General features: G+C 48.1%; 1 protein-coding gene across 1 annotated transcript in view; it reads left to right on the forward strand.

Moving 5' to 3' along the window:
* Positions 1 to 911: 911 nt before the first annotated feature.
* The window catches only part of XPNPEP2 (X-prolyl aminopeptidase 2), a gene marked incomplete at its 5' end in the record, with an annotated part of 30,340 nt that continues 5,896 nt past the window's right edge, over positions 912 to 25,355 (forward strand). The window contains 16 exons of the mRNA XM_080652111.1: positions 912 to 960; positions 4,622 to 4,695; positions 6,133 to 6,243; positions 7,381 to 7,444; positions 8,056 to 8,160; positions 8,419 to 8,505; positions 9,420 to 9,566; positions 12,826 to 12,927; positions 13,699 to 13,780; positions 14,033 to 14,228; positions 14,977 to 15,066; positions 18,640 to 18,749; positions 19,457 to 19,534; positions 20,635 to 20,706; positions 23,182 to 23,242; positions 24,856 to 24,925. Of these exons, the coding sequence (XP_080508237.1) occupies positions 912 to 960; positions 4,622 to 4,695; positions 6,133 to 6,243; positions 7,381 to 7,444; positions 8,056 to 8,160; positions 8,419 to 8,505; positions 9,420 to 9,566; positions 12,826 to 12,927; positions 13,699 to 13,780; positions 14,033 to 14,228; positions 14,977 to 15,066; positions 18,640 to 18,749; positions 19,457 to 19,534; positions 20,635 to 20,706; positions 23,182 to 23,242; positions 24,856 to 24,925 (1,498 nt within the window). The remainder of the gene's footprint in view (positions 961 to 4,621; positions 4,696 to 6,132; positions 6,244 to 7,380; positions 7,445 to 8,055; positions 8,161 to 8,418; positions 8,506 to 9,419; positions 9,567 to 12,825; positions 12,928 to 13,698; positions 13,781 to 14,032; positions 14,229 to 14,976; positions 15,067 to 18,639; positions 18,750 to 19,456; positions 19,535 to 20,634; positions 20,707 to 23,181; positions 23,243 to 24,855; positions 24,926 to 25,355) is intronic.

Consider the following 25,355-nt stretch of genomic DNA (forward strand, 5'->3'; position numbering starts at 1 on the left):
GTGCACTGGGCCACTAGTAAAAAATTAAGCTTCAAAACATATAATAGAGAACTGAAATGCATAAATATGTCACAATATATATTTATATGCTGTCTGTGAGGCCCCTAGAACCATAAGAAATGCAAAAAATTCACTGTTAATAACTCATTCTCAAATAGCTCCCCTTAAAAATCAAATTGCCCCACCTATGGAATGTGTGCTCCACATTGGGAACCACTGCCCTAATCCCTCCAAACAGGCCTTTGGGCCTTTTCCCCTCTCAGGTGTGAATGGTATTAACAATCCCAAGAAAAGGCAGTCTTACCCTCTGCCAGGGACTGGCAGCAATTTTGCAAAGTGGGCTTTCTTGAGGGGACTCACTGCAGCTCAAGAAAGTAACTGTCCAGCTATAAACAACTTCCCTGAGGGGTGCAGTGGGGCTTCCCAGGTTCTAGGGAGAGAGGTCACTGGCTTTTTCTGACACAGGCCACCTTAAAGAAGGAGGAAGGATAAACTTCCATCTGGAAGCAAAACTGGGATTGTAGCCAGAGCCTGGGGTGGGGAGCTAATGGGAAACAGCTTGCCGGAGGGAGGGGGACAGAATTCAGGAATGGCCAGAGGCTGGCTGCTGTAGATAAAGGGGACTGGAGAAGCAGATCTTTGGACTCTGCCCCGGGGGCAGGCTCACACCTTATTCCAGGAGACTGGTAGCAAGCAGAGGCTTCTCTGCCCACCCTGAGTCCTGGATCCTTCATAAACAACAAACCAGAAGGGGATTCTTCATCAACCAGCCAGACACCTCCATATCACCAGCCCCTGCCCTCTGGCTGCTCCTGCCGGGGGAAAGGCCTGGAGGAAGAGGCCAGGAAAGGAAGAGACCTGCCCCTCTCCCCTGTCCCTCCATTGACCCAGCACCAGCATCTGGAGACTCCATGGCTTGGGCTTCCTGGGGCTGCTGCCCCTGGCTTGTCCTCCTCTCTGGTATGTGCATCCCGATCTCTCCATCCCCTCTCACGCCGGGAGGGCAGGTCCAGAATGGTTGGAGTGAGGGCTGGGGCCAGTTGTTTCTTTTTCTCTTGGCCCCCCTCTGTCTTGAGGAAGAACACCAGGGCCAGTCCTTGAGACCCTCGAGACTCAGGTCTAGTCTGGTTTGACACCTTTCCATTCCCACCTGTTAACGGGGAAAAATGATTCTGGCACTTTTTGTAAAGTAAGGAAGAGCCCTGGCCTGTGTGGCTCAGTTGGTTGTGGAGTGTCATCCTGTATACCAGAAGGTTGTGGGTTTGATTTCCAGTCAAGGCATATGCCCAGATTGTGGGTTCGTTCCTTGGTCGGGGCACATGTGGGAGGCAACTGATCAATGTCCTCTCTCTCTCTCTCTCTCTCTCTCTCTCTCTCTCTCTCTCTCTCCTCTCTATCTATCTATCTATCTATCTATCTATCTAATCTCCCTTCCTCTCTCAATTAAAAACAAAAGTAAGGAAGATTTTATTCAAGACTATTGCAATAGGGACACTGCAATAGGGGAGGAAGATCGGGCTTAACTCTGAATACAACAAAGATGGCCAATGATCAGAGAAAGGAAGTCAATGGATGGGAAATTCCTAAGAGGAGACATCAAGGGTAAGGAGATTCTTTTTTAAATATATTTTAATTGATTTCAGAGAGGAAGGGAGAAGGAGAGAGAGATAGAAACATCAATGATAAGCAAGAATCATTGATCGGCTGCCTTCTGCATGCTCCACACTGGGGATTGAGCCTGCAACACAGGCATGTGCCCTGACTAGGAATTGTACTGTGACCTCCTGGTTCATAGGTCGACACTCAACCACTGAGCCATGCTGGCTAGGCAAGGTTAGGGAGATTCTTGCTAAATTGACTTAATAGGATACTTGTGGAAGGCAGGCCATGGTAATCAAATACCAAGGGTGGGAGTGAGGAATTTGATCAGATATCAAGAGGTAATCAGATATTAAGGGTTGGGGAGTCTCTCTAAACTCACTTAGGAATATTCTTTCTAAGACTGGTAGATTCAGGACCATCAAGGACAGGATGGGCATGGTAGGCCAAAGTCAAGGCCTAATTGAGAAAAGGGCTTGGAGGAGCATAAATAAAGCTTGGTCTTTGTCACCCTTTATGGTACCCCATTTGTCCTCTTTGGTCACAATGAACTGCCTAGCTCAGCATCCTCCATACCCACTCCACTTCAAGCTTTAGAGAGGTCTTCCTTCCCTTTGCTCTCTGTCAGCAGGACTTTGCTCATTCATTCAGTGCCCAGTTCCTGAGTACCTCTCCAGTGCCAGGCCTTGTGTCAGGGACCACAGAATGATTTGGCTGCAGAGCCTACCCTTGGGAACCACAGCCTGGGCCTCAGAAAGCAGGACATAGGTTGGCTGAGTCTTGCTTTTTATGTTGGCATCTTAGCACCACCATTTTGTCAGAGATCTGCTCCTGCAGAAATGAGGATTAATTATCTTAAATCAATAAGATTTAATCTCCCCCTTGAGTTTATAAGACCAAGACAACCAGGCAGGGCATTCATGATGTTAAACCCTAGTCACCCTCCTTCTATCTATAGCTCAACCCACTCCGAAAGTAAAAGTGCAGTGGAAGTGTCCATACTCAGGCCCCCATTATTTCTCAAAAGGCAGGGTGCTATCCCAACCAATGTGGCTCAGTGGTTTATCGTCAACCTATGAACCAGAAAGTTGTGGTTCCATTCCCAGTCAGGGCACATGCCCAGGTTGCGGGCTCAATCTCCAGTAGGGGGCATGCAGGAAGCAGCCAATCAGTGATTCTCTTTCATCATTGGTGTTTCTATCTCTCTCTCTCCCTTCCTCTCTGAAATCAATGAAAATATTTTTTAAAGGTGAGGTGCTAGAGGAACAGACTATCAGAGACCACTGGACTTTTAAGGCCCAGAGCCTGTCGGATTTAACCCAGCGCCTGGCATACAGTAGGCACTTAGGAAATGTTCACTCTGAGTACTTGGCGATCCTACTTGGATCACACTAAATTTGGGGCACAGCCCATGTTGGAAACTAAGTCTCTCCGTGCACTCTGTCCCTTCTGTGGCACTATCCTTCCATGGTTGGATTTTTGTACTCTAATGGCCCAGATTCAAACCACTGACCTACCACTGACTTACTGTGGAAAAACTTGGTCAAGTTACTAAACTGATCTGGGCCTCAGCTTCCTCCTCTATAACAAGTAAACAATAATACTCACCTTACAGAATTGCTACAGGTATCAAATGAGATGCTATAATAAATTGTTGACTTCAGTGTCTGGCCCAAAGTAGGAGCTCTTTAATGCTAACCCACCTTTTCCCACCAGGTGATGATGTCAGACTGAGATTGCCTGTCTTACATACTTCAAACTGGCCTGGAATGATAGGCAGAGAATTGAATTATATGAAACTAGAGGCCCAATGCATGAATTCGGGAAGATTGGAGCTGGGCCTGTTGGGAGGAGGAGATGGCAGGAGGCTGGCCAGCAGGCCCGCCCCAATCGGAGCCTGATCAGGGCTGGGCCAGATGGGGGAAGGGCTGTGGGCGCTAGGCTGGCCAGCCCTGCCCCCAAATGGGGTGGGGGGTGCCAATAGGGGGCCAGAGGCCTGGGGGAGGGGCCTTGGGTGGTTGGCTGACTGGCCCTGCCCCTGATCGGGGTGGGGGGGCCGATCTGGGGTGGGGCTGGGTGGGGGGAGGGGCTGCAGGAGATTGGTTGGCCGGCCATGACCCCTATTGGGGTGGCGGTAGAGCAATCAGGGGCAGGGCTGGCCAGGGGGAAAGGCTACAGGCCGATCGAGGTGGTGGGGGCCCATAGGGGATGGGGCCAGCCTGGGGAGGGGCTGTGGGAGGTTGGCTGGCCAGCCCGCCCCTATTGGGCTGGTCAGGGAGAGGGGCTGCTGGCCTATGTGGTGGGGCAGGCTGATCGGGGGTAGGGCTGGCTGGGGCTGGGCGGGGGGTGGAGAAGAGAGGGAGCATTTGGCCAGCTGGCTCTGCTCTTAATGGGGGTGGAGAGTCCAATCAGGGGCAGGCTGGCAGAGGGGAGGGGTTCAGTATAGATCAGCTGGTTCTCTGGCCACAGTGGGTGTCATGGCGACCAGTAGTTAAGGTTGTTATGGCCATTATGGTCACTGGCTTTTTATATATATAGATGATACAAGTGGGCCTTGAGTTTAAGTAAACCCAATGTATATGAAATTAGATTTATAGAAGGGTAAAATGAAGGTAGGGTGATTATTTAGTGAGATCCTCTAGAGTCTAGAGCATTTCAAAGAAAATTTGATTACAAAAATTTAATTTACATACAACTTTTCCAGTTCAGTAGAACCTGAAGAGACCCAATTAGATTAGAAGGAAAAATTTGATTTAATGAGCACTAAAACCTTTCCCCAAGTGGCAATCACTTGTCAATGGATCAGGTTTCTTTTATTGTGACCCAGGTTGCCAACCAATTCATTCTGATTTCCTATGAAATGTGATTATTTTTATCCTCAAGGAGAGTTGGACAGCATTGTGTGTTTTCAAACGATAGAGGGTCTGCAGGGACAGGAAGGAGGGTTGGGAGAACATGTCCCTGTGCTCTCTCGAAATTATCTGATCGCCAAGTGACCCTGGATTTTTCTCCTGTTTTCTAGTTTGTGCCTGGGGCCATGCAAAGCCAGTGGACCTGAGAAGAGAGAACGTGAGAAACTGTTCAACGAGCCCTCATGTGAGGCCCTGGCTTAGCCCACGCAACAGGTCCCATCATCCTCCCCCTCCCGCATTGGTTCAGTTGCTAGCCTCTCCCTCTACCAGCCTGTCTTCTGATTTCTGGACTTTGGGGCCACTGTTTCTGATTAACATCCCTCAGGAAGGGCAGCACATTGTCAGGTGTCTGATATTCACACCTCATCCTTCCCTCCCACCCATTCCTACAGCAGACTATCTACTTCTGTCCTGGCTTGGACCTGGACAGCCCCACCAGAGGGAGGGATAAGCGGAAAGAAAGTGGATAGGAGGCCCGCAGCTAACCTTTGATTGAGTCTAGGCAGAGGCCAGGAGGAAGCTGGGAGGAAAGAAAACAAGAATTCTAGAGGAACAGCAAAAGGGAAGTCAAAGAAGGGAGGAGGGAGGAAGACAGAAGGTTAGAAGAGCCAATGGAAGGGCAAGAGAGGGGGACCTAGAGTGTGAAGACTTAGAGAAGGCCCAATAGATTAGAGCAGAAAAATCATTAGCTTCTTGGCTGGACACCAAAGTGATTCTTTCCCAAACCAAAATAGGTAAAAGAGCTTCCCCAGGTAGGGGTAGGCCAAAAGGTGAGAGCTAGTGGGCCTGCCAGTATCCGCTAAGTCTCAGGAGTACATCTGCTTGCATTGTCAACTTTATGAGCCCACTGGGGCTGACAGGTGGGTGGGCCAGCCACATTACTTTTCCTTAAAAGCAAACATGGATATATTGTGGAGTAGAAGGCAAAACAAAGCAAAATAAACAAATAAAAAACCCACACTTTATTTTAAAGATAAAGCAGCCTTTAAAAACTGTCTGGCTTGGAGGGGATCTTTCCGGACAATGTCCCAAACTCCTGGGGTTACTCATTCACTCTCCTTTGCCATTTGAAACCAGTGAATGGAAACTTGAAAAAGTCTCTGAGGTAGGTTTGCCAGATGAAATACAGAATGCCAAGTTATATTTGAATTTAAGATAATGCATAATATTTTACATAAGTATGCCCTAAATAGTGCAAGGGACATACTTACACTAAAACATTATTTGTTTATCTGCAATTCAAATGTGACTGAATTGGAATCCTGTATTTTTATTTGTTAAATTGGTAGTGCTACCTCTAAGATATCCAAAGAGAGACTGTCCCCTGCAACTTCACCCACAATCCTAGGCTAAGGTCCAATTATTTTCACAAAGGGTCCCTCTCCAAGCTCTTCAATACTTCTATATCTGCTCAGCCCATGCACCTTAATCTAGACTAACCCATAACATCAGTTGCTTCCCCATCCTTCTCCAGGCCAGCCCAGCCTACTCACCCTACCAGCCCCAAAGCCCTGCCTAAGAAGAGACTGGTGGCTCCTTCAGATGATGGGGGCCCAGGCATCATTTTCTCTAAACAATATGTGTCTCTGTGTGTTCTTGGTGTCTTTCTGTCCCGTGTCAGTACCTTCCAGTTACTGTGGTCAATACCACAGTGCAGCTCACAGCCCTTCGCCAGCAGATGCAAACCCAGAATCTCTCTGCCTACATCATCCCAAACACGGATGCCCACATGGTAAGGGATGGCTCCCACCCCACATCCTTGCCTTTTCTGCTACCCCAGATCAGCTTATGAGAACAGGCCACAAACAGGAGATTGTAATGACTCAGAAGATGAAGGCAGAGGAAGGATTTGACAGGCAAAGGAAGGAAATGGGGAGCTTGGACATGGGAGTTTAAGGCAGCTGAAAGAATGCAATCCTTTACGTAGGAGAGAAGACATTGTCAAATCTTGACCTCAGGCAATGAAACTATAAACAACTTCAGAATGGATTTTTATCACTTCCTAGATGGCAGATCTGAAATGAATGTTTAGGAGGATAGAATGTGGTCTTGGAATAGTACTGGAAGAATGCTAAACTCCCTTCCTGCTCAGCCCTTTTCATAACCTAATGGATGGGGCACTGAAATCATCCAGAGCCCAGACTACACAAGTTCGGGTGTATGTAGGCTAGGGGAGGGGAAGCAGACAGGAAACAATATAGTCTGAAGAAGAACTGCTTTTCCCAAAGTAAAGCCCTGCCCACCCTTTCCCACTACTGTTTCCCCCTTCACCCTATCTACCTTTCCAGCACAAACCCATTTGGAAGAGGAGGAATTTTAGTGTCAATAAGATTACTTGAATTAGTTTGTCCACCTGCTGGGAAAGACTAAGAACCTTGGCTAAGTGTCTGAACTTCTGAGCCTCAGTTTCCTCTTCTGCAATATAGGAATAATGAACTATGTGTCTGAGGATTATGAGGATCAAAATACTATAATGTATAAAGCCCTCTGCAGAAATGATTTATGATGGACTCAGTGTACTATGCTAGACTGGGGACATAAGGTGACAGTTGGAGGGAAGAACCCAGAAGAACCAAAAGACATGATCCCAGACTGCACAGAATTTGCATTCTGTCCAGGGATTCAAGACTCCTTTGCAGAACATTCCAGTACTAGATTGTGGGGCTTAGACCCTAAGAGATATAGTTGTTTAAGGGAAGAGATCCTAAGAGCTGGGGGGAATTCCAGAGTGCTTCCTGGAAGAGGTGCCCAGTATGCCTGGCTTTTAGGACTGGATCAATGTGACCAAAATAAAACTGGGATGTGGTTGGGAGCCTTTCCTGTGAGGTCTGATTTCATGAGGAAGGCTAACAATATGTTGATTTCCTAGAGTGAGTACATTGGTGAACATGACAAGAGGCTTACATGGATGACAGGCTTTACAGGGTCTTCAGGTAACAACTATTATCCTGCCCTCATTGCTTCTATTGGTTGACTCAGAGGTGGTCACAGGTACCCTGGTGTGGCTAGTTCTCTGCACCCAAGACCCCAGAACCTGGTGTCCAGAAGCCCCTTACTACTCTGCCTCCCCTCCACCACAGCAAAAAGGGTCACCAGAGCAGGTGTTCCACCAGGTTCCCCAGGGCACACATCTCATAGTCCACCAGCCACACTTCTGCATGAGGCAGAGAGCCCTCCTGGCTTCCTTCCCGTGCTCATTGCCTCTGCCACAGCCAGGCCCAGCCTAGAACTACCTGAGCTCCTTTTCTGGGACAGTCCCTACTCTTATGTCTAGCCACTAGGAGCCTGCTGATTCCCTTGGGTCACTTGGGAACAAAGTATTGCTTTGCTGGTCCTTTTAGGGGAAACATCACTTCACATGGCCAAATGAGGCACAAATGTAGAGAGGCCTTATATGAGGTCCCAGTTTTTGAAGGGGCCTCCCACCCTGATCCTGGCTCCTTGAATGAAATCCAAGCTTCTCTTGCTGATTCTTGCACATGCACTAATAAAACCACATCCCTCACCTTCACTCTCACCTCCAAGTTTCTTTGTTGTGCCCCAGGAACTGCAGTAGTGACCATGGGGAAAGCAGGTCTCTGGACTGACAGTCGCTACTGGACCCAGGCTGAGCAAGAGATGGACTGCAATTGGGAGCTCCATAAGGAAGGTAAAGGGGCTGCATGGATTTGTTCCCTATGCCCTGGAACCCAGACTATGGTAAGTTCTGGGTGTACTAGGTGAGGGGGTACATTCAAGGCCAAGTTGGGTCCCTATGGAAAGCAGGGGAAATTCGAGGCCATTCCTAAACTTTGAGGCTGCTATCAAGGAGGACACACATGGCAGCACTGTCACGGGCAGAAGCCTGGCTAGAGGGTCTGGGGCTGGCCCTGGAGGTGACCTCTGTTCCTTCCTGTCTTCTCCTAAGTTGGCAGTATTCCCATTGTCAACTGGCTCCTCACTGAGATTCCTGCTGGAGGGCATGTGGGCTTTGACCCCCTCCTCTTCTCCATTGGTAAGTTCTTCCTTCAGTCCCTGTATTTGTCCACACCAATGAGGATGACTCAGCTTCCCTGGGATGTAAAGAAGCATAGTTTGGTAGAAGGAAGGGCAGGGAGACTAAAGACATAGTGTTTGAACTTGTGCTTGCAGAATATTTTGCAACAAGAATGTATTCATGAATTTTGTAATGAAAATATATTTAAAAGAATGAATACAGACTTTTTAAAGTCATGAGTGCAGAGACCTAACCTAGAAGACTCAGGGAACTATTAAGATCTAGCAGATGAATAGTCTAAGATGTCTTTGAACCCAGAACAACCCTTTGGAACCTGGAACTCTACCAATTAGGGCACTAGAATCACTTACTTGGTAGCCCTCTTCTGGAAGGCAGCTTGAAAGGGTCAAAGGAGTTGAGAGGGCTTCTGAGTAAAGAAGCATAGTTCTCCCCGCCCCCCTAGGAATGCAGCTCCCTGGGTTCTGGGGCCCCAGCTGACTGGCCAGCCTGACCCCAAGGATGGAGACCTTGTGAATATGTACTAAAGGCTCCCACTTCAGAAATGACTTTTTTGACAGCCTTTCCAATGACCTAAACATCACCATTCCTTTGGGCTATGACATTGAAGCTCAGTCAAAATGGATAGTACCAAAAGAGGGCCCCACATCCACTGTTACTTAATAAGATGAGCTTAGCCAATTGGCTATGAACAGTATTGGGGTGGGCTCAGGGAAATTAGCCTTTGAAAGTGGAAAGAGGAAGGTGAGAAGACAGGACTCAGGAGGGCCAGGCTGCTTGGACAGGCTCTGGACAGCTAGGGCTACAGGAGCAGAACAGGAGACAGACTGGATAAAGACTAATTGTGCCTGAGTCACAATTTTTCCTGAGGTTTAAGTGGGCAGGGGACAAGTGACTCCTTCCTGTCTCTGCAGGCACCTGGAAGAGTTATGACACAGCCCTCCAAGGCTCTGACAGAGAGCTGGTGCCAATCACAACCAACCTTGTGGACCTGGTATGGGGTTCAAAGAGGCCTCCAGTTCCAAGCCAGCCCATTTATGTCCTGCAGGAGGCATTCACAGGTGAATCCTCAAGCCAGTTCTCCTTCCCACCATGTAGCAACACAGGCCCCTGCTGCTGCTACTTTAACTGAAAAAAAAAAAATTTGTCCTGAGAGGTACCAAAGCAATGGTTCTCAAAACTTCATGTCCACCCCAATTGCCTGGGATGTTTGTTTAAAATGCAGATTTCTGAGCCCTCTCAAATGTGACTCAGAATCAAAGGTCCTCAGACCATATTTAGAAAATGCTGGAATAAAAGAGTGTTAGTATTTGAAGCAATAGAAAGCAGGGAGAGAGAAAACAAGGGAGTCAGAGAAAGATGAAAAATAACACACACTTTTGAAGAGAGAAAAGACACAATATGAGTTGCTGATGTGGTATTGGAGACCAACTCCCATTGACTCATTCAAACCTTGAGTTCCAGCGCTCTTGTGATGAGTAATTTAGATTTAAGGTCGCTGGAGTTGGGTGGGCCAGGGTGGACAAAGGCAGTAAATAAGATCAGGGTCAGTGTATGGCACAGATTAGGATTCAAGTTTCAGCCGGACTACAAAGGAAAGTTAAGTGACCCCAAAAACTCTGCTGACACCATCTAAATATGTCATAAAAGAACAGTGTGCTCTATGATTCTTGTAAGTAGTGACTAAAATCCTGGCGGGACCAGGCTACTTACTGACTATGAATCAGAGTCTTGGCCACCACCACCCTCTACCTTCCCAGGAATTTTGAACGGGCCAGTGGACTTGGATTGCTAGGAATATTGGGCAATCTGAGAGGCCCCTTTTCACTTGCAGGTCCATGCACATTTGTTGTTTGGAGAGGAGACAAAAAAGCAGGAGGGAAATTTCAAAATAGCAGCTCTGATGAAACAAGTTAAAATTGTGTCCAATTTTCTTTATCCATTCTGATGTAACTTATAGAATCATTCTTTCTGCATCTTGGCAGGTTTTAAAGAAACTTTATATCCAAGGCTGTTCCATCAAACATAAAACTTATCTGGTTCAGATAAAGAAGGGCACGGTTATGTCGGGAAGGGGAGGGGATAAAGAGGAAAACCTCCCAGAAACTGGGAGACAATTTGCATGAGTTTTGTCACGTCCCACAAGTGAGGGGAAACCGAGCCATCACTGGCTGCTAGTCCTCAAGGAAGAGCCATCAGGCGCCAGAGCTGGGCCTGGAAGCCCAAAAATAAAGTACTTGAGTCTCTAAAGTTATACAGATGAGAGATTGTTTCTCCAGAAATTCATAGGTTTTGAAGGGCAGAGGGAGCAAAGGAAAGAACTTGAAAAGTTGGTTATTCAAAGATACCTGTATATATCAGATTACTTTTTGTTTTGTTTTTGTTAATCCTCTCCCGAGGATATTTTTCCATTGATTTTTAGAAAGTGTGGGAGGGAGAGGTAGAGACAGAGAGAAACATCAATGTGAGAGAGACACATTGATTGGTTGCCTCCTGCACACACCTCGACCAGAGCCGGGGAACCTACAACCAAGGTACGTGCCCTTGAGTAAAATCAAACCCGGGTCCCTCCAGTCCTCGGGCTGACACTCTATCCACTGAGCCAAACCAGCTAGGGCTGTATCAGACAATTTAAATTTTCTTTCATTATTTGTCTCAAAAATTATCACATTCATAAACCTTGAAAGCATAATTCTAGGTGAAAGAAGCCAGTCAGAGAAAGCCCCATATTGTATGGTTCCATTTCTATGAAATATCCAGCAGAGGCAAATCCATTGAGCCAGAAAGCAGAGTAGTGTTTTCTATAGGCTGAAAGAGGGTGGAATAGGGAGAGACTGCATAAGGGCTATAGGGTTTCCTTTGGGGATGATGGAAATGTTCTGGAATTAGATAGTGGTGGTGGTTGCACAATCTTGTGATTGTTCTTAAAGCCACTGAATTGTACACTTTAAAATTGTTATAATGATACATTTTATGGTACGTGTATTTTACCATAATAAAATAAAATAAACCTTAAAAAGTATCATAACCAAGTGGGGGGAAATGAAAAGGAAAAAAAAAAAGGTGTGATACCCAAAGCTTTGATTCTTGTTGAATTGTTTTAGCTGTTTGCACACAGTTTTTTAAAATGGCATCCAGTTATTTATGCTAATCTCTGAGCCCAACTAGGACCCTACTAAGGGGTTATGACCTTCTACGGGTAAATTCCTAGCCCTGTGTAGAGGTAGGTTCTTTATAAGGAGCAGGAATAAAAGATGAAAACTAAAGTCCTAGGACCAGGATACAAGCGTTCCAGAAAGTACAGCTCTGTGACACTGAATTTAAGGACAGGTTTGGAGACTGACAATGTTAGCAAGATAGTTCAAGGTCTGTACAGATTAAGAGTGTGAGCCATGTAGTCAAACCAACTGGGTTAAAATCTCAGCTCCACCCCTTGCCAGCTATAAGACCCTAGATAAGTCACTTTGCCTCCTCTAAGACTCTGTAAAATGGGCCAAGTAAGAATTAAAACAATGTATAAAAAGTGCTTAAGACCAGATCTGTGGCTTATTAAGCACCAGGGTTACTGCAGGGAAGAGGCTTAAACATGGTCCAGTCCTATTCTTTTGCCCTTCAACTAGGGCTGCTCTCCTGCTCTCTGTTCTGCATGCATATTTATTGATGAGAAAGTTTTATCAGACTCACTATACCCCAGTACACCATTCTATGCGCATTATAAATATGCATTTAGGGTAAAGGGAGATAAATGATGACAGAAGGAGACTTGATTTGGGGTGGTGAACACACAATACAATATATACTTGAAACCCGTATAATTTTACTAACCAATGTCATCACAATAAATTCAATAAAAATTTTAAATACAGGGAATCCCCAAAAATGTATACACACTTTAGCCTGATAGCTCAATTTTGAAAATCAAATGTATTTTAATAAACACTGCCTTTGTAATTATTCAATGTGTGTGTACACATTTTGGGGGGACACCCTATATATGAATTCATTTGATCCCCATAATAACCCTAATGATACTATCATTATGATCTATTCTCATTTTACACGTGTGCAAAATAAGACACAGAGCTGCTAACTAATTTGCCCAAGGTCACCCAGCTAGTAATGGCAGAGCTAGGATTTGAACCCAGATAGCATGGGTCCAGAGCCCATTTCCCTAAGGACTGCGCTAGTAGAAGTTTGTTTAAAGAAAGAGTTCCACTGCTTTTAGAGAAATGAAAAACTATTGCCCTAAGGGAGCCCACTCAGAGATTGTCAAGGAGAAGGTATATTACTCATGCTTTCTTTGGGCTCCTTTGCTTCTAGGGAGCACCTGGCAGGAGAAAGTATCTAACATCCGTAGTCAGATGCAGAAGCATCGCAAGGCCCCAACTGCTGTGCTTCTGTCAATGCTTGATGAGACAGCCTGTAAGTACACATGTGGGCGACTGGCTTCCTCCAACCCCCAAGCCTCCTGGACCCTGCAGTGTAGGACTCCTCCCCCAGCCACCAGGTGCCCACCACTTCTGAGAGCTCTGTGGCCATGGCCTATGGGGCTTAATCACAAGGAACAACAACAGCCTGTAATTATTGGAATCGAGAGTCTAGGTCAGTGGTCTACAAACTCATTAGTCAACAGAGCCGCAGTTTGCCGACCACTGGCCTATGGGAACTAAGGGGAGAGGGAAGATCATATCTGCTGAATAAAGCAGCAAGGAAGCCCAGGGCAATCTGGGGCCAACCCCCAGGCCACTGGAGGAATGGCCTGAACACAACAGCAAAGGTTTCTATCTCATGAAGGGGAAGAGGCTCAGCAAATACCTCCCAGCAGCCCCGCCCCCATCCCATGGCACTCACACATCCAGCTTTAGCACCCAGTGAAGCTCTGTTCTGTCCCTGTGTGGCCCAGGGCTTCTTATCTGACCCCAGCTCTAGGCTTCAGATAATCTGGGAATCTCCTAAAACTGTGTGCTTACTGCTGGCTGGGCATCTGCATTTTTCTGAGAGAAGGGTCCATAGCTCTCATCCCTGCCTCAAAGACACCCCCACCCCCAAAGACTGAGAAATACGCAAAGATAGATGAAGCAGGGGTGCTGCTGGCAATCTTTGGGGTGCCAAAGGAAATAGTGTGGCATAGGCATCAAATATGCTGGCTTTAGGCAATTCAGCCTCATACATAGTCCCCTTCCTCCTCCCCAGGGCTCTTCAATCTGCGCAGTAGTGACATCCCTTATAACCCCGTCTTCTATTCCTACACGCTGCTCACGGACTCGTCCATCAGGTACGGCTTTTCTTTGGCTTGCTGTGCTGGACTTCCTCCCATTTCTACCCTTCACTGTTCCACCACTTACCCTACCACCATATGCAGCCTTTCCATGAGCTTGGAGTTTTTCCTGACCCTTTGACCACTGTTCCCACCTACTCCAAATCTGGTCTACTCCTGCTCCCTGGCCTCCAGCAACAAAGGGCCTCGGGTGCTTTGCGTTGTCCTTAGAGATTCTCAGGACCTTCCTGATCTTGCCTCCCTACTCAGGTTATTTGTAAACAAGAGTCGCTTTAACTCCGAGACCCTGCAGTATCTGAACTCCAGCTGCACAGGACCCTTGTGTGTGCAACTCGAAGATTATAGCCAAGTCTATGACAGCGTCCAAGCCTATGCCTCAGGAGCTGTGAGGATCTGGATTGGGACCAGCAATACTATGTATGCATTTTACAACGTGATACCCCAGGTGGGTTTGCCAGGCCCCAGCCCAGGCCAGACACTGCCCCACTCCAGCCCTGATAAGTCCCTCAGCTATTCAGGCAGTTGGTCAGTCAGAAATGGTGCAGTGAGCCCCCTTCTAGGCCTCCCTGGGAAGAGAAGGAAGAAGAACCAGTTGTCTGTCCACAGAGAACTCAGTGATTGTCAAGGAGGCTAGAGGGAGTACAGCTTGGTAGAGCAGAGGCTTTGAGGATGTCAAGCCAGAGACAGTCCTGGCTTTGCCCCAACTGGCTGTGCAATGATCTTGGACAACTGACTCATCCAAGCTGGACCTCTGTTCCCTCACCTGTAAATGGCGATAAGAGTCCCAACCTCAGAGGAGTTGTTCTGAGGAGCTATAGAGGAAATAGCGCATGTAAAACACAGTGCCTAGCACACAGTAAGTGCTCAATAAATGATAGATGTTGGGATATGATGGGCAGGAAACTCACACTGTCAGAACAGCCCATCGACTAGTGAGGGGCAGGCTCTGATCTGTCCCAGAGCACTGGTGGGATCCAGAGGCAGGGAGTGATAGAAGGGCAGAAAGGAGGGAATGTTAAGATGGCCATGGAAGACTAGGAAAGACCTGAGTAGCCAGAAAGCACACAAGGAAAAGTCATTGCCACCATAGGGATGGGCAAGTCTCCCTTCAGTCGGGATTTCTTGTCAATCCATTTCAAACATACTGTGCCTTAGAAAAGGTTCTAAGACCTCTTCTTCTCTGCCCATGACAGGGTAAAGTCATAGCAGAAACCTACTCCCCAGTGATGGTAACCAAGGCGGTGAAAAACAGCAAGGAGCAGACCCTCCTCAAGGCCAGCCACGTAAGTCCATGGGCAGGCACAAAAGCCTTTTCAGAGCTCCCAGTCTGAGGGGTTACAAAGGGGACCCTGCAGGAGGAGCCTGAAGAAGCCCCTTCAATGAAACAGAAGTGGACACAGAATCCCTAGGCATAAGCCAGTGCTTTACTCCCTTACTCCTGGCATGGTACAGTGGTTTAGAACACAGGCCCTGGAGTTAGGGTATCAGAGTTCAAACTCCAGCTCACCTCCTAGCTGGGTGACCTTGGGCAAGTGGCTTCACCTCTCTGGGCCTCAGTTACCTCATTTGTAAAATGAGGATTAAAATAGTAATCTACAGCATAGGGTTGTTTTGAAGATTAAATAAATATATAATATACTAGAGGCCCAGAATACAAAATTCATCCATGGGTAGGGTCCCTAGGCCTGGCTCGCAATCAGGGCCAGTTTGGTTCCCCGCCTCCCCACCTCCTTCATCCCTCACCACCAGCACATTGGCACTGTGCGGTTCCCCCTGCCTCCCTCTTCCCTCGCCACCTGTGCAGTTCCCCCCCCCCCGCCTCCCTGCCTCCTCCTTCCCTTGCCACCCACACGGTTCCCCCGCCTCCTCCTTCCCTCACTCCCTCAGTGCGCTGCTGTCGCCGCTGGTCACCCGCCATGTTCTGCGTCACCCCTGGTGGTCAGCACATGTCATAGCAAGTGATTGAACTTGTTTTCCTGGTCGAACGCCTGAGGGGACACTTTGCATATTAGCCTTTTATATATAGAGATCTTATACTATCTATGATACACTAGAGGCCCTGTGCATGAAAGTCATGCCCGGGGGCGGGGGGTCCCCTCAGCCCAGCCTGCACCCTCTCCAATCCAGAACCCCTCAGAGGATGTCCGACTGCTGGTTTAGGCCCAATCCTGGGGATCGGGCCTAAACCGGCAGTCGGACATCCCTCTCACAATCTGGGAGCACTGGCTCCTAACTGCTCACCTACCTGCCTGCCTGATTGCCCCTAATTGCCCCCCCCCACCAGCCTGGTCGCCCCTCACTGCCCCCCTCTGCCGGCCTGGTTGCCCCATGCAGCCTGCTGCTCAGTCGTTTGGTCGCCCCTCACTAAGCCCCTGCCGGCCTAGTCGCCCCACACAGCCTGTTTGGTCATCCATTTGGTTGCGATGGTCGCTTAGGCTTTTATTATTATAGATGTGTACATAAAACACATATAATATCAATAGTAGTTACCTCTTGATAACCACAGAAGATTGGTTCCAAGACCCCCTCAGATACCAAAATCTGCAGATGCTCAAGTCCCTTATGTAAAATGTTCTAGTGTTTGCATACAACCTACACACATCCTCCCATATACTTTATTTATTTATTTATTTATTTATTTATCCTCACCTGAGGATATTTTTCCATTGATTTTTTAGAGAGAGTGGAAGAGAGGGAAAGACAGAGAGAAATATCAATGTAAGTGAAATACTTGGATTGGTTGCCTCCTGCATGCACCCTTAACCAGGGCCAGGGCCAGGGCTGGGGAGAAGCCTGCAACAGAGGTATGTGCCCTTGACTGGAATTGAACCCGGGACCCTTCAGTCTGCAGGCCGACGCTCTATCCATTGAGCCAAACTGACTAGGGCTCCTTCCATATATTTTAAATCATCTCTAGATTACTTATAATACCTAATGCAATGCAAATGTGGTGTAAATAGAGAGTGGGGCAAAAGTAGATTTACAGTTGTGAGTACACGAAATACAGTTTATTCTTGTATTATTTATTAATTATTGTATTATTTTGTATATGAACAACTGTAAACCTACTTTTGCCCCACCTTGTAGTTGTTATACTGTATTGTTTAGGGATCGACTTTCTGAATACTTTTTCAAATATTTTTGATTCATGGTTAGTTGAATCCGTGAATACAGAGCCTGTGGCTACAGAGGGCTGGCTATACCAGTTAAATATTAATAAATTATTAATATATGTTTAAGTATTTTCATTATATTATATAATCAATATATAATATACTAGTGGCCTGGTGCACGAAATTCGTGCACGGGGGGGAGAGGGGGATGTCCCTCAGCCCGGCCTGAACCCTCTCCAATCTGGGACACCTTGTGGGATCGGGCCTAAACCAGCAGTTGGACATCGCTCTCACAATCTGGAACTGCTGGCTCCTAACCGCTCACCTGCCTGCCTGCCTGATCACCCCTAACCACTCTGCCTGCTGGTCTGCTCACCCCCAACTGCCCCTCCTGCCAGCCTGCTTGCCCCCAACTGGCCACCCCTGCCGGCCTGATCACCCCCAACTGCCCTCCCCTCCTGGCCTGATCTCCCCTAACCGCCTCTACCTCGGCCCCGCCACCATGGCTTTGTCCGGAAGGACGTCCGGAAGGTATCCTGGAAGGTCTCCCGGTCTAATTAGCATATTACCCTTTTATTAGTATAGATAATTACGTATTATATAAATGTATGTACATACATTTACATACATATAATGTGTATATACACATAAATATATAATTATGCAAATATGTAATAATCAGATGATTATATAAATTTGTAATTATATATAATTATATACATATAATTATATTAAGTGATATATGTATTGCTTTGAGCACCATCAGGCACATTCCAAGTGTTAAATAAGTGTTCACTGTAATTATTTTCTCACCGTGGTAAGAGGATGACTCAGCTCATTTTAAAAAACCTTTTCTTATGGAAAAATCTTAAATATATGTGAAAATTGAGAAAATGGCATAATGATTCCCATACACCATCACTGAGCTTCAACTGTCATCAATTATGGCCAATTCCATTTTGTCTGCAAACCCATATTCATCTCCTTCACTCCCCACCCTCTGCTGCTGGGTGAACTTAAAGCAAATTCCAGATATTATATCCTTTCTTCTGTCAACACATCAGTAAATATCTCTAAAAGACAAGGACTCTTCAAAACATCACCACCCTGTGATCACATACATAAACACTAACAAGAATCCCTTCATATTATCAAACTAGTAGCCCTGTGCACAAATCCGTGCACCAGTAGCTCTCTGTGGGGCCTGGCCACTTCGCGCCCACTGCCCAGAGTCTCTCCGCGGCCCAGAGGCCTATCTGTGGCCAGGCGCGGAATGCTCCACAGCCTGGCCAGAGGCCCATCTGCAGCCAGGCACGGAACACTTGCCTTGTCGCTGGGGCAATGACGCAAGCATCTTCCCCCAACCCCGGCCACTCTGTGCCCGCTGCCCAGAGGCCCTCCACGGCCAGGGTGGAACGCTTGCATGGAGATGAGGCAAGCATTCTGCCAGGCTGCTCATACTGCCCGCTCTCAGCAGCCGCGCCCCGCCCCCCCCCCCTCCCGGGACTGGGAGACTCCGGCAGGGCTGAAAGGACTGGGGGCCACCATATTGTGGCTATGGGCTCCGCCATCTTTGTGACGGAGTGATGGTTAATTTGCTTATTAACCTTTTATTAGATAGGATAGCTGGTGAAACCCTCATGTTCTTAAAGTTCAGTTCCCAGACCAGCCACCTGGTCTCATCATCTCGGAGCCTTGATTGAGACTGTTCCTCAGCCGGTTTCTCTGCTTGCCCTGTTCCAGGTGCGGGATGCCGTGTCGTTGATCCGATACTTGGTTTGGCTGGAGAAGAACGTGCCCAAAGGCATAGTGGACGAGTTCTCAGGGGCAGAGATGCTGGACAAACTCCGAAGGTGAAGGACCTCGGCTGTCCTTTTTGGCTATCTTTTAATGTGGGGATGGGGAAGGGAGGGGGACTTGGTCTCCATACTTTGCGGGGAGGAAGTCCCTCCTTGTATTTGGGGGCCTCTCTGGAACTAGGAGTGACCGTTCTTGGGTGGTCCTGGAGCTGGGCAGCGAGTGTTGGATGACATTCTCCAGCCCCAGCTGACAGTAGAACAACTTCAAGGGCCACAACCCAATATCACCCCCTAGTGTCTGCTTCAGGCATAGCCCATTCTCCCTGGGGATAGCTGATTCAGGTCTATTTGCCCCTGGACCACTTGAGAATATTAAGATGAAGATGGAGGTTTCCTGAGAGCACCAGGTCATAGGCAGGCTGTAGGTTTGAGGTGAAGGATGCTGCTCCCAGGCTAAGGAAATTTTTAAATACAGGGAACTAGGTTTCTTCACTCTTGCTTTACCATGAACATACTGTGGGTCATACAGGCCTTGGTTTCCCCATCTGTAAAATGGAGGTGGAGGAGGAATAACTAGTGTGTACAGTCCCTCTTTCTCTGACCTTGAGTGCTCTATAAGTGGCAGGTCAGGACTTGGGAAGATAGAACCAAGAGGTGGGACTGGGAGAGTCTGGCTGAGGTAGAGGCAGCTGTGACCTTCATTTGCCCTTGTTTGATATCTTGGGCCCATTCATTGACCATTCCTGCCTTGTACTTTGCAGAGAAGAAGAGTTTTCCTCTGGACCCAGTTTCCAAACCATCTCTGCTAGTGGTCTGAATGCTGCCCTGGCCCACTACAGGTACTTCAGGAAAAAGAATTTTCTAGGGATCCCAGTGTATGAGCAGGGAGTGTGGGGGTGGAGGAAGCAATGCTCTGGGACCTGAGTCCATATTTAAACTTTGAGGCCTTTAGCACCGTGGGGGCTGGGGGTAGGGAGTGGGGCCTAGTGGGTAGGTTTGGGGTGGAATGTCTCCTTAGAATTAAAAGGCCTGAGCAATTTTCCCCCAAGGGGCTGTGACTTTGTGAGCACTTATGGCTAAGGGATCTGAAAGGGAAGCAGGGCTGATGCTGGATGCTTTTCCTTGGTGTCCTGTGAGTTATTTATGTTAGTTAATTCTTAAAGCTCGCAAGCCCGTGGTGAGAAAGGCCCATTCATTCAGCTTGAACCAACTAAGATGGGCCCAAGATGTAGGCTGGCCAAATGTTTGGCTCCATAGGACATAAACACCTGTAGGCCTGCCTGATGAAATTTGGGGGGTCAAACTGACCAGATGCCTCAGCCTGGAATTGGCACAACAAGGCTAAGTCAGACATCCTCCAAGGGCCAATCTAGCCTATCCCAGAATTCCCTCCCATGGCATCTCCCAAGTCCTCATCTGCCTTGGCCTAGGTAAGAACTCCTCAGCCCTACCAAACCTTGCTCTCTAGCTCCATCCTTGAGTACCTGCACCTTGGCTCCTCAGAGCCCTCTGCTCTAGGAGGCAGCAAGAAGTTAGAGAAAGAGTCCAGGCCCAGCTCCCTCCCCGCTTTACCCCGTGGCTTTTGCAACTCCCTTGGCCTCTGCAGACTGGTTTCTCCTTATGTAAAAGGTGATGACTGCAGTGGGTGCTCTCTGTGGTTCTCCCAGCCCCCACATTCTGGGCTCTTTCCTTCTCTCCTCCCTGGAGACCAGGGCCTTTCTTGTGAAGTGCAGGATAAACAGATACATGCTGAGGACATTAGTGGCAGAAGCTAAGGATTTTCCTAGGGCCCTTTGGGAGATACTGACTTCACCAAAGGAGTCAACCTGGAAGTCCAGCCCCCAGGGGTGAGGGGATTCCTCTGCTTTCATAGAGGACCCCCACCCCACCCAACACAGGGATAGGCTGCTCCTTTTTTCAGCATCTCTCCCCTTCTCAGCCCATCAAAGGAGGTACACCGCAAGCTGACTTCAGATGAGATGTACCTGGTGGATTCTGGGGGACAATACTGGTATGTAGCCCCTACCACGCTCTGGCCTGGCTGTTTCAGCCCAGACACCCTGGGTGGCCAATAGCTGGCCAAAGCTTTCCCATCCTGGTCATGGATTCCTCATCTGAGAAAGGAGAGGCCTGCATTGAATGAGCCTTCTCATTTTTACACTGGTGTGTGTGTGGGGGTGGGGGTGGGGGGTGTTTCTGAACAGTGGGAAACACACAGAGACCAAAACAGTAAGGTTGCCCATGCAGCACCTCAGTGAGAATCAGGATGATTCCTCTGGCTCAAATAAAATGTTTTTAGACCCACATATTATTACACAGTCTGAACAGGCATGCTTAGCAGCCCTGCTTTGCTGCACAAACAGTGTACCCATACTCTCACCCACTCATGCACACACCACCAGGTCATGCATCCTCCTCAGCCCCCTCCCCTCCCACCTGCATGGGTGAGGTGACCATGTCAGGTTGGGGTTAGGGGCAGAATCCAAAAGCAACAGGCCCACAAGAGAAGCAACCTCAGGGGACACCCAGAGCATGGGTATGTGTCTGTGTGTGCTCCTCTGAGTGCATGCACAACCACATGTAGGGCACTGTCCTATGTTTGTTTGTTTTTTAAAGATTTTTTCATTGATTTTTAGAGAGAGGGATAGGGAGAGGGAGAGAGAGAGAGAAGCATTGATGCGAGAGTTAAATGATGCAAGAACAAAACATTGATCAGCTGCCTCCTGCACCGCCCCACATGGGGATGAAGCCCACAACCTGGGCATGTGAAAGCATATAAGAATCAAACCAGCAACCTTTCGGTGCATGGGACAATGCCCAATCAACTGAGCCACACTGGCAAGGTTGCGGGCTCAATTTCCAGTGGGGGCCACACAGGAGGCAGCAGATCAATGTTTCGCTGTAAGATGTTTCTGTGTAAGAGGTTTCTGTAGCCCCTGCACCACTTCACAATCTGTGTGTCTACCTGTGTGCTCTCATTAAAATTAGTACAGAACCATGAAGTGAATGTTGTTCCTTTAGATGTGTTACCCTTACACAGTGCACACCCTGAACACCCGGATATGCCAGCCATGCAGAACAGGCTAACCCCATTCCTTCCAAATATGTAACCAATCATTCACACAGGAGCTGAGCTGAGAGGAGCTGGAAGAGTTTCCCTTATCATCTAGGAAGCAAGTGAACTGGGGAAAAGAAGTGGTGCTGGGACTGATGGAGGAGTAGCTTCGAACAGTTTGTCATCCTCTATCTTGTAGAAATGGTGAATGTGCTAATGACAAAGGCATTTCGCATGTTCTGAGTGCAGCCCTGGGAGCCAGAAGAGCAGGCACTCAGCCCAGCAGCCTTTCTTAGTGACCAGCGTGGCTCTTTGTGTACTGGGCACAGCTAGTGTGCAAAGGGGAAGTGAATTTGTGGGGCGTTGCTGGATTGGGGCATGCTCAGAGCAGGGTGAGGCCAGGGAAATGGTCAGTCACCTCACTTCTTCTCTCCTTCTGAAGAAGTCTGCCACACCCTGTGTCCTGCTCCCAAGGAGGAGTCCCCAGGGCCCTGGGACAATTTCTCCCCTCCCCGACTCCCAGGGTGGCCACAAGGGCCATCCTGGGAGAACAGCTGCAGCTGGTGGTTTGAAGTCAGCCTTTTGGCTTCTGGCTTCAGTTCACTGGGACTCTGAGCAAATTCCTGGGCCAGATCCATGTTTACAGTAGAGCAACTGTGTGGAGAGTGAGTGCTTGATTCAGGGCTGGCTTCACTGAGGCTCAGAGAGGGACAGGGCCTCCCAGCCTTAATTGCCTCATCTGTGAAATGGAGAGAATGAAACCTGCTGTATCTCCCTTCCAAGGGAGCTGCCAAAAGTGTTCTATGGATAGTAAATAACTATCTCGATGTGTGCGTGTTATGATGTCTCTGGATCTGTTTCCCAGTCTGTAAAAATGGGACAATCCCCTCCCACCTCTCACAAAGCCTGGAAGTATTGCTTTTATTTTTGTTTTAAGTATATTTTTATTGATTGCAAAGAGGAAGGGAGAGGGAGAGAGAGATAGAAACATTGATCAGCTGCCTCCTGCATGTCCCCCACTAGGGATAGAGCCCGCAACCTGGGCACGTGCCTTGACTGGGAATCAAATCCGACCTCCTGGTTCATAGGTCAACACTCAACCACTGAGCCACGCTGGCCAGGCGTGAAAGAAGCCTTGCTTTTAGAGTGAGCCAAGTTTAAAAAGAGCCAGAATGGGGAGCTCTTTGTGAAAAAATTAGGATTGCCCGACAATATAGTAATTTGATCTTGATAGCTTTGCAGCTCCTTCACCCGTAAATGCTGAAGATGGGCATTTGTTGATGGCAGTTATCTTCCTTTCAACACCCACCCCACCCCTGTCCCAGCCCTGCCACTCAAACCCTCCTTGAGAGCACACAGGAAGCACACAGGCACGATCCCTACCCCCAGATGTTCAGCAGAGCTGGACATGTTGATTTTCCTTCTACACAGGGGCGGAACCACAGACATCACCAGAACAGTCCACTGGGGCACCCCGTCTGCTTTCCAAAAGGTAAGCATTAGACCTAGATTCCCCTACCTATCCTCATTCTGGGGACACCCAAGAGATCACTCTACTAAGAGCCCTTTCATTTTATCAAATCTGAGGCCCAGAGAGGTTAAGTAGTTTGCCCACGTTCACACAGCAAGTTAGTACCACAAAACCCAGTGTTCCCGGGTTTTTCCCCAGAGATGTTTCAGGTCACCAAAAGAACTTCATAATCTGTGTGGCTGCCTGTGTGCTCTCATTGGAAGTAGTCCATAACCATTATGTGAATGGCATTCGTTTATATGTGCCCAAGCTTATCATCATCTCATTTCAGGAAATCAATGAACAAATATTTACTTGGTGCTGTCTGTGTGCCTAGCTCTGTGCTCAGCAGAAAGGAGGAAGAAAGGCATTCCAGGAGGAAAGTCTCAGAGGTGGAAAGGAGCTGGGGCTTTTCAGGAAGCAGTGAGGGCTGGTCTGCTTGGTGCAGAGGCTGGGACCTCATCTATGTTCACTAGGGGGCCTCTGGGGAAGGTGGGAGCAGAGGGGCTGCATTCATGCATTCAGGAAGCAGACTGTGGTTCAGGCATTGTGCTAGAAACAGCGAAAATGTCAGCATTGGTTAGGCCTCAAGGAGCTCACAGTTTAGTGGGTTGAATCTGCTGCCCTAGGCTGTCCTGCCCGAGATGAAAAACGTGTGTGTGTGTGTGTGTGTGTGTGTGTGTGTGTGTTGAAGGGGACTCAACACATTGCTACATAGCCCGACCAGGAAAAGAGGCTGCTGTCAGCCCAATTTCCTTTCTTTTTTTTTTTAACATATTTTTTATTGATTTCAGAGAGGAAGGGAGAGGGAGAGATAGAAACATCAGTGATGAGAGAGAACCATTGATTGGCTGCCTCTTGCATGTCCCCTCCCAAGGATCAAGCCCGCAATCTGGGCATGTGCCCTTGACTGGAATCAAACCCGGCACCCTTCAGTCCACAGGCCAATGCTCTATCCACTGAGCCAAATCAGCTAGGACCACTTTCCTTTATTTTTGCACAAGGTAACAGCCCTGACCAAACAAGGCTGACCTGGCACATTAACAGACCCCAACCCAAATTCAAAACCTTAAAAAAACTAAAGGATGATCATGATAATGGTAATAAGGGTGCTGACCTCATTTTGAGCATTTACTCAGCACCTTACGTGCATGAAGTCTCCCTACTCCTCCCAGTAACATTATGAGCTAATACTGTGGTTATCCCATCATAAATGAGGAAAGTGAGACCTAGAGAGGTTAAAGGTGCTTTCTTAAGGTTCAGAGTTTGTGAGTGGCCAAGTCAGGATTCCAGCCCAAAGAGTTTGCCTCCCAAACCCCTGCTGTCACTGTCTTAGCTCACCATCATCTACAAGCATCCCATGCACCAAGCTTTGGACAGGCCCCCCTCAGCCACCTCTGGGCATATTCTAGAACCTGGGTGACCACACATGAACATTCACCTCCCTCCCAACACCCCCCCCCCCACACACACACACACAACAGAAACAGGTCTGGGCCCACACACCTGCATATACACAGGCCAAACAGCTGAAAACTCTCGGGCTCCCCTTCTTGTGTTCCACCTATTTCTCCCTCTCCTCCCACCCCAATCAGGAGGCATATACCCGCGTGTTGATAGGAAATATCGATCTGTCCAGACTCATCTTTCCTGCTGGTACATCAGGTAGGTTTCAGAGACCAGGCTGGACCCAGAGTCTTAGACACTGATTTCACTAGACTCAGACCAGCACCCTGGCAAAGTTACTGGGGGGAAGGGATTATATCATAACCCATAGGTTGTATAGATATAAGAAAACCCAGCCTAGAGAGGGAAAGTGATTTGCCCAAGGTTACACAGAGAGTCACTAAGAGAGCCAGGCTTTGAACCCAGGACTCCTGCCTCTTAATCTAAGCTTAGGTTGGGGAGATTAGTGTGGGCTGCAGGAGTCATGGGAGGATTCCTGGAGGAAGTAGGTGTCTTGACAGATGTGGAGAAATTGTAATAAAGTCATCAGTCCAGATAATGGGTACGACGTAAGGTGTGCTGGAGATAGTACAGGCTTACCTGCCTCTCAGCGGCCCCTCTCCACAGGCAACATCCTGGTAGTTGGCTC

Source organism: Plecotus auritus (assembly GCF_963455305.1).
Source record: "Plecotus auritus genome assembly, chromosome: X".
Taxonomy (NCBI): domain Eukaryota; kingdom Metazoa; phylum Chordata; class Mammalia; order Chiroptera; family Vespertilionidae; genus Plecotus; species Plecotus auritus.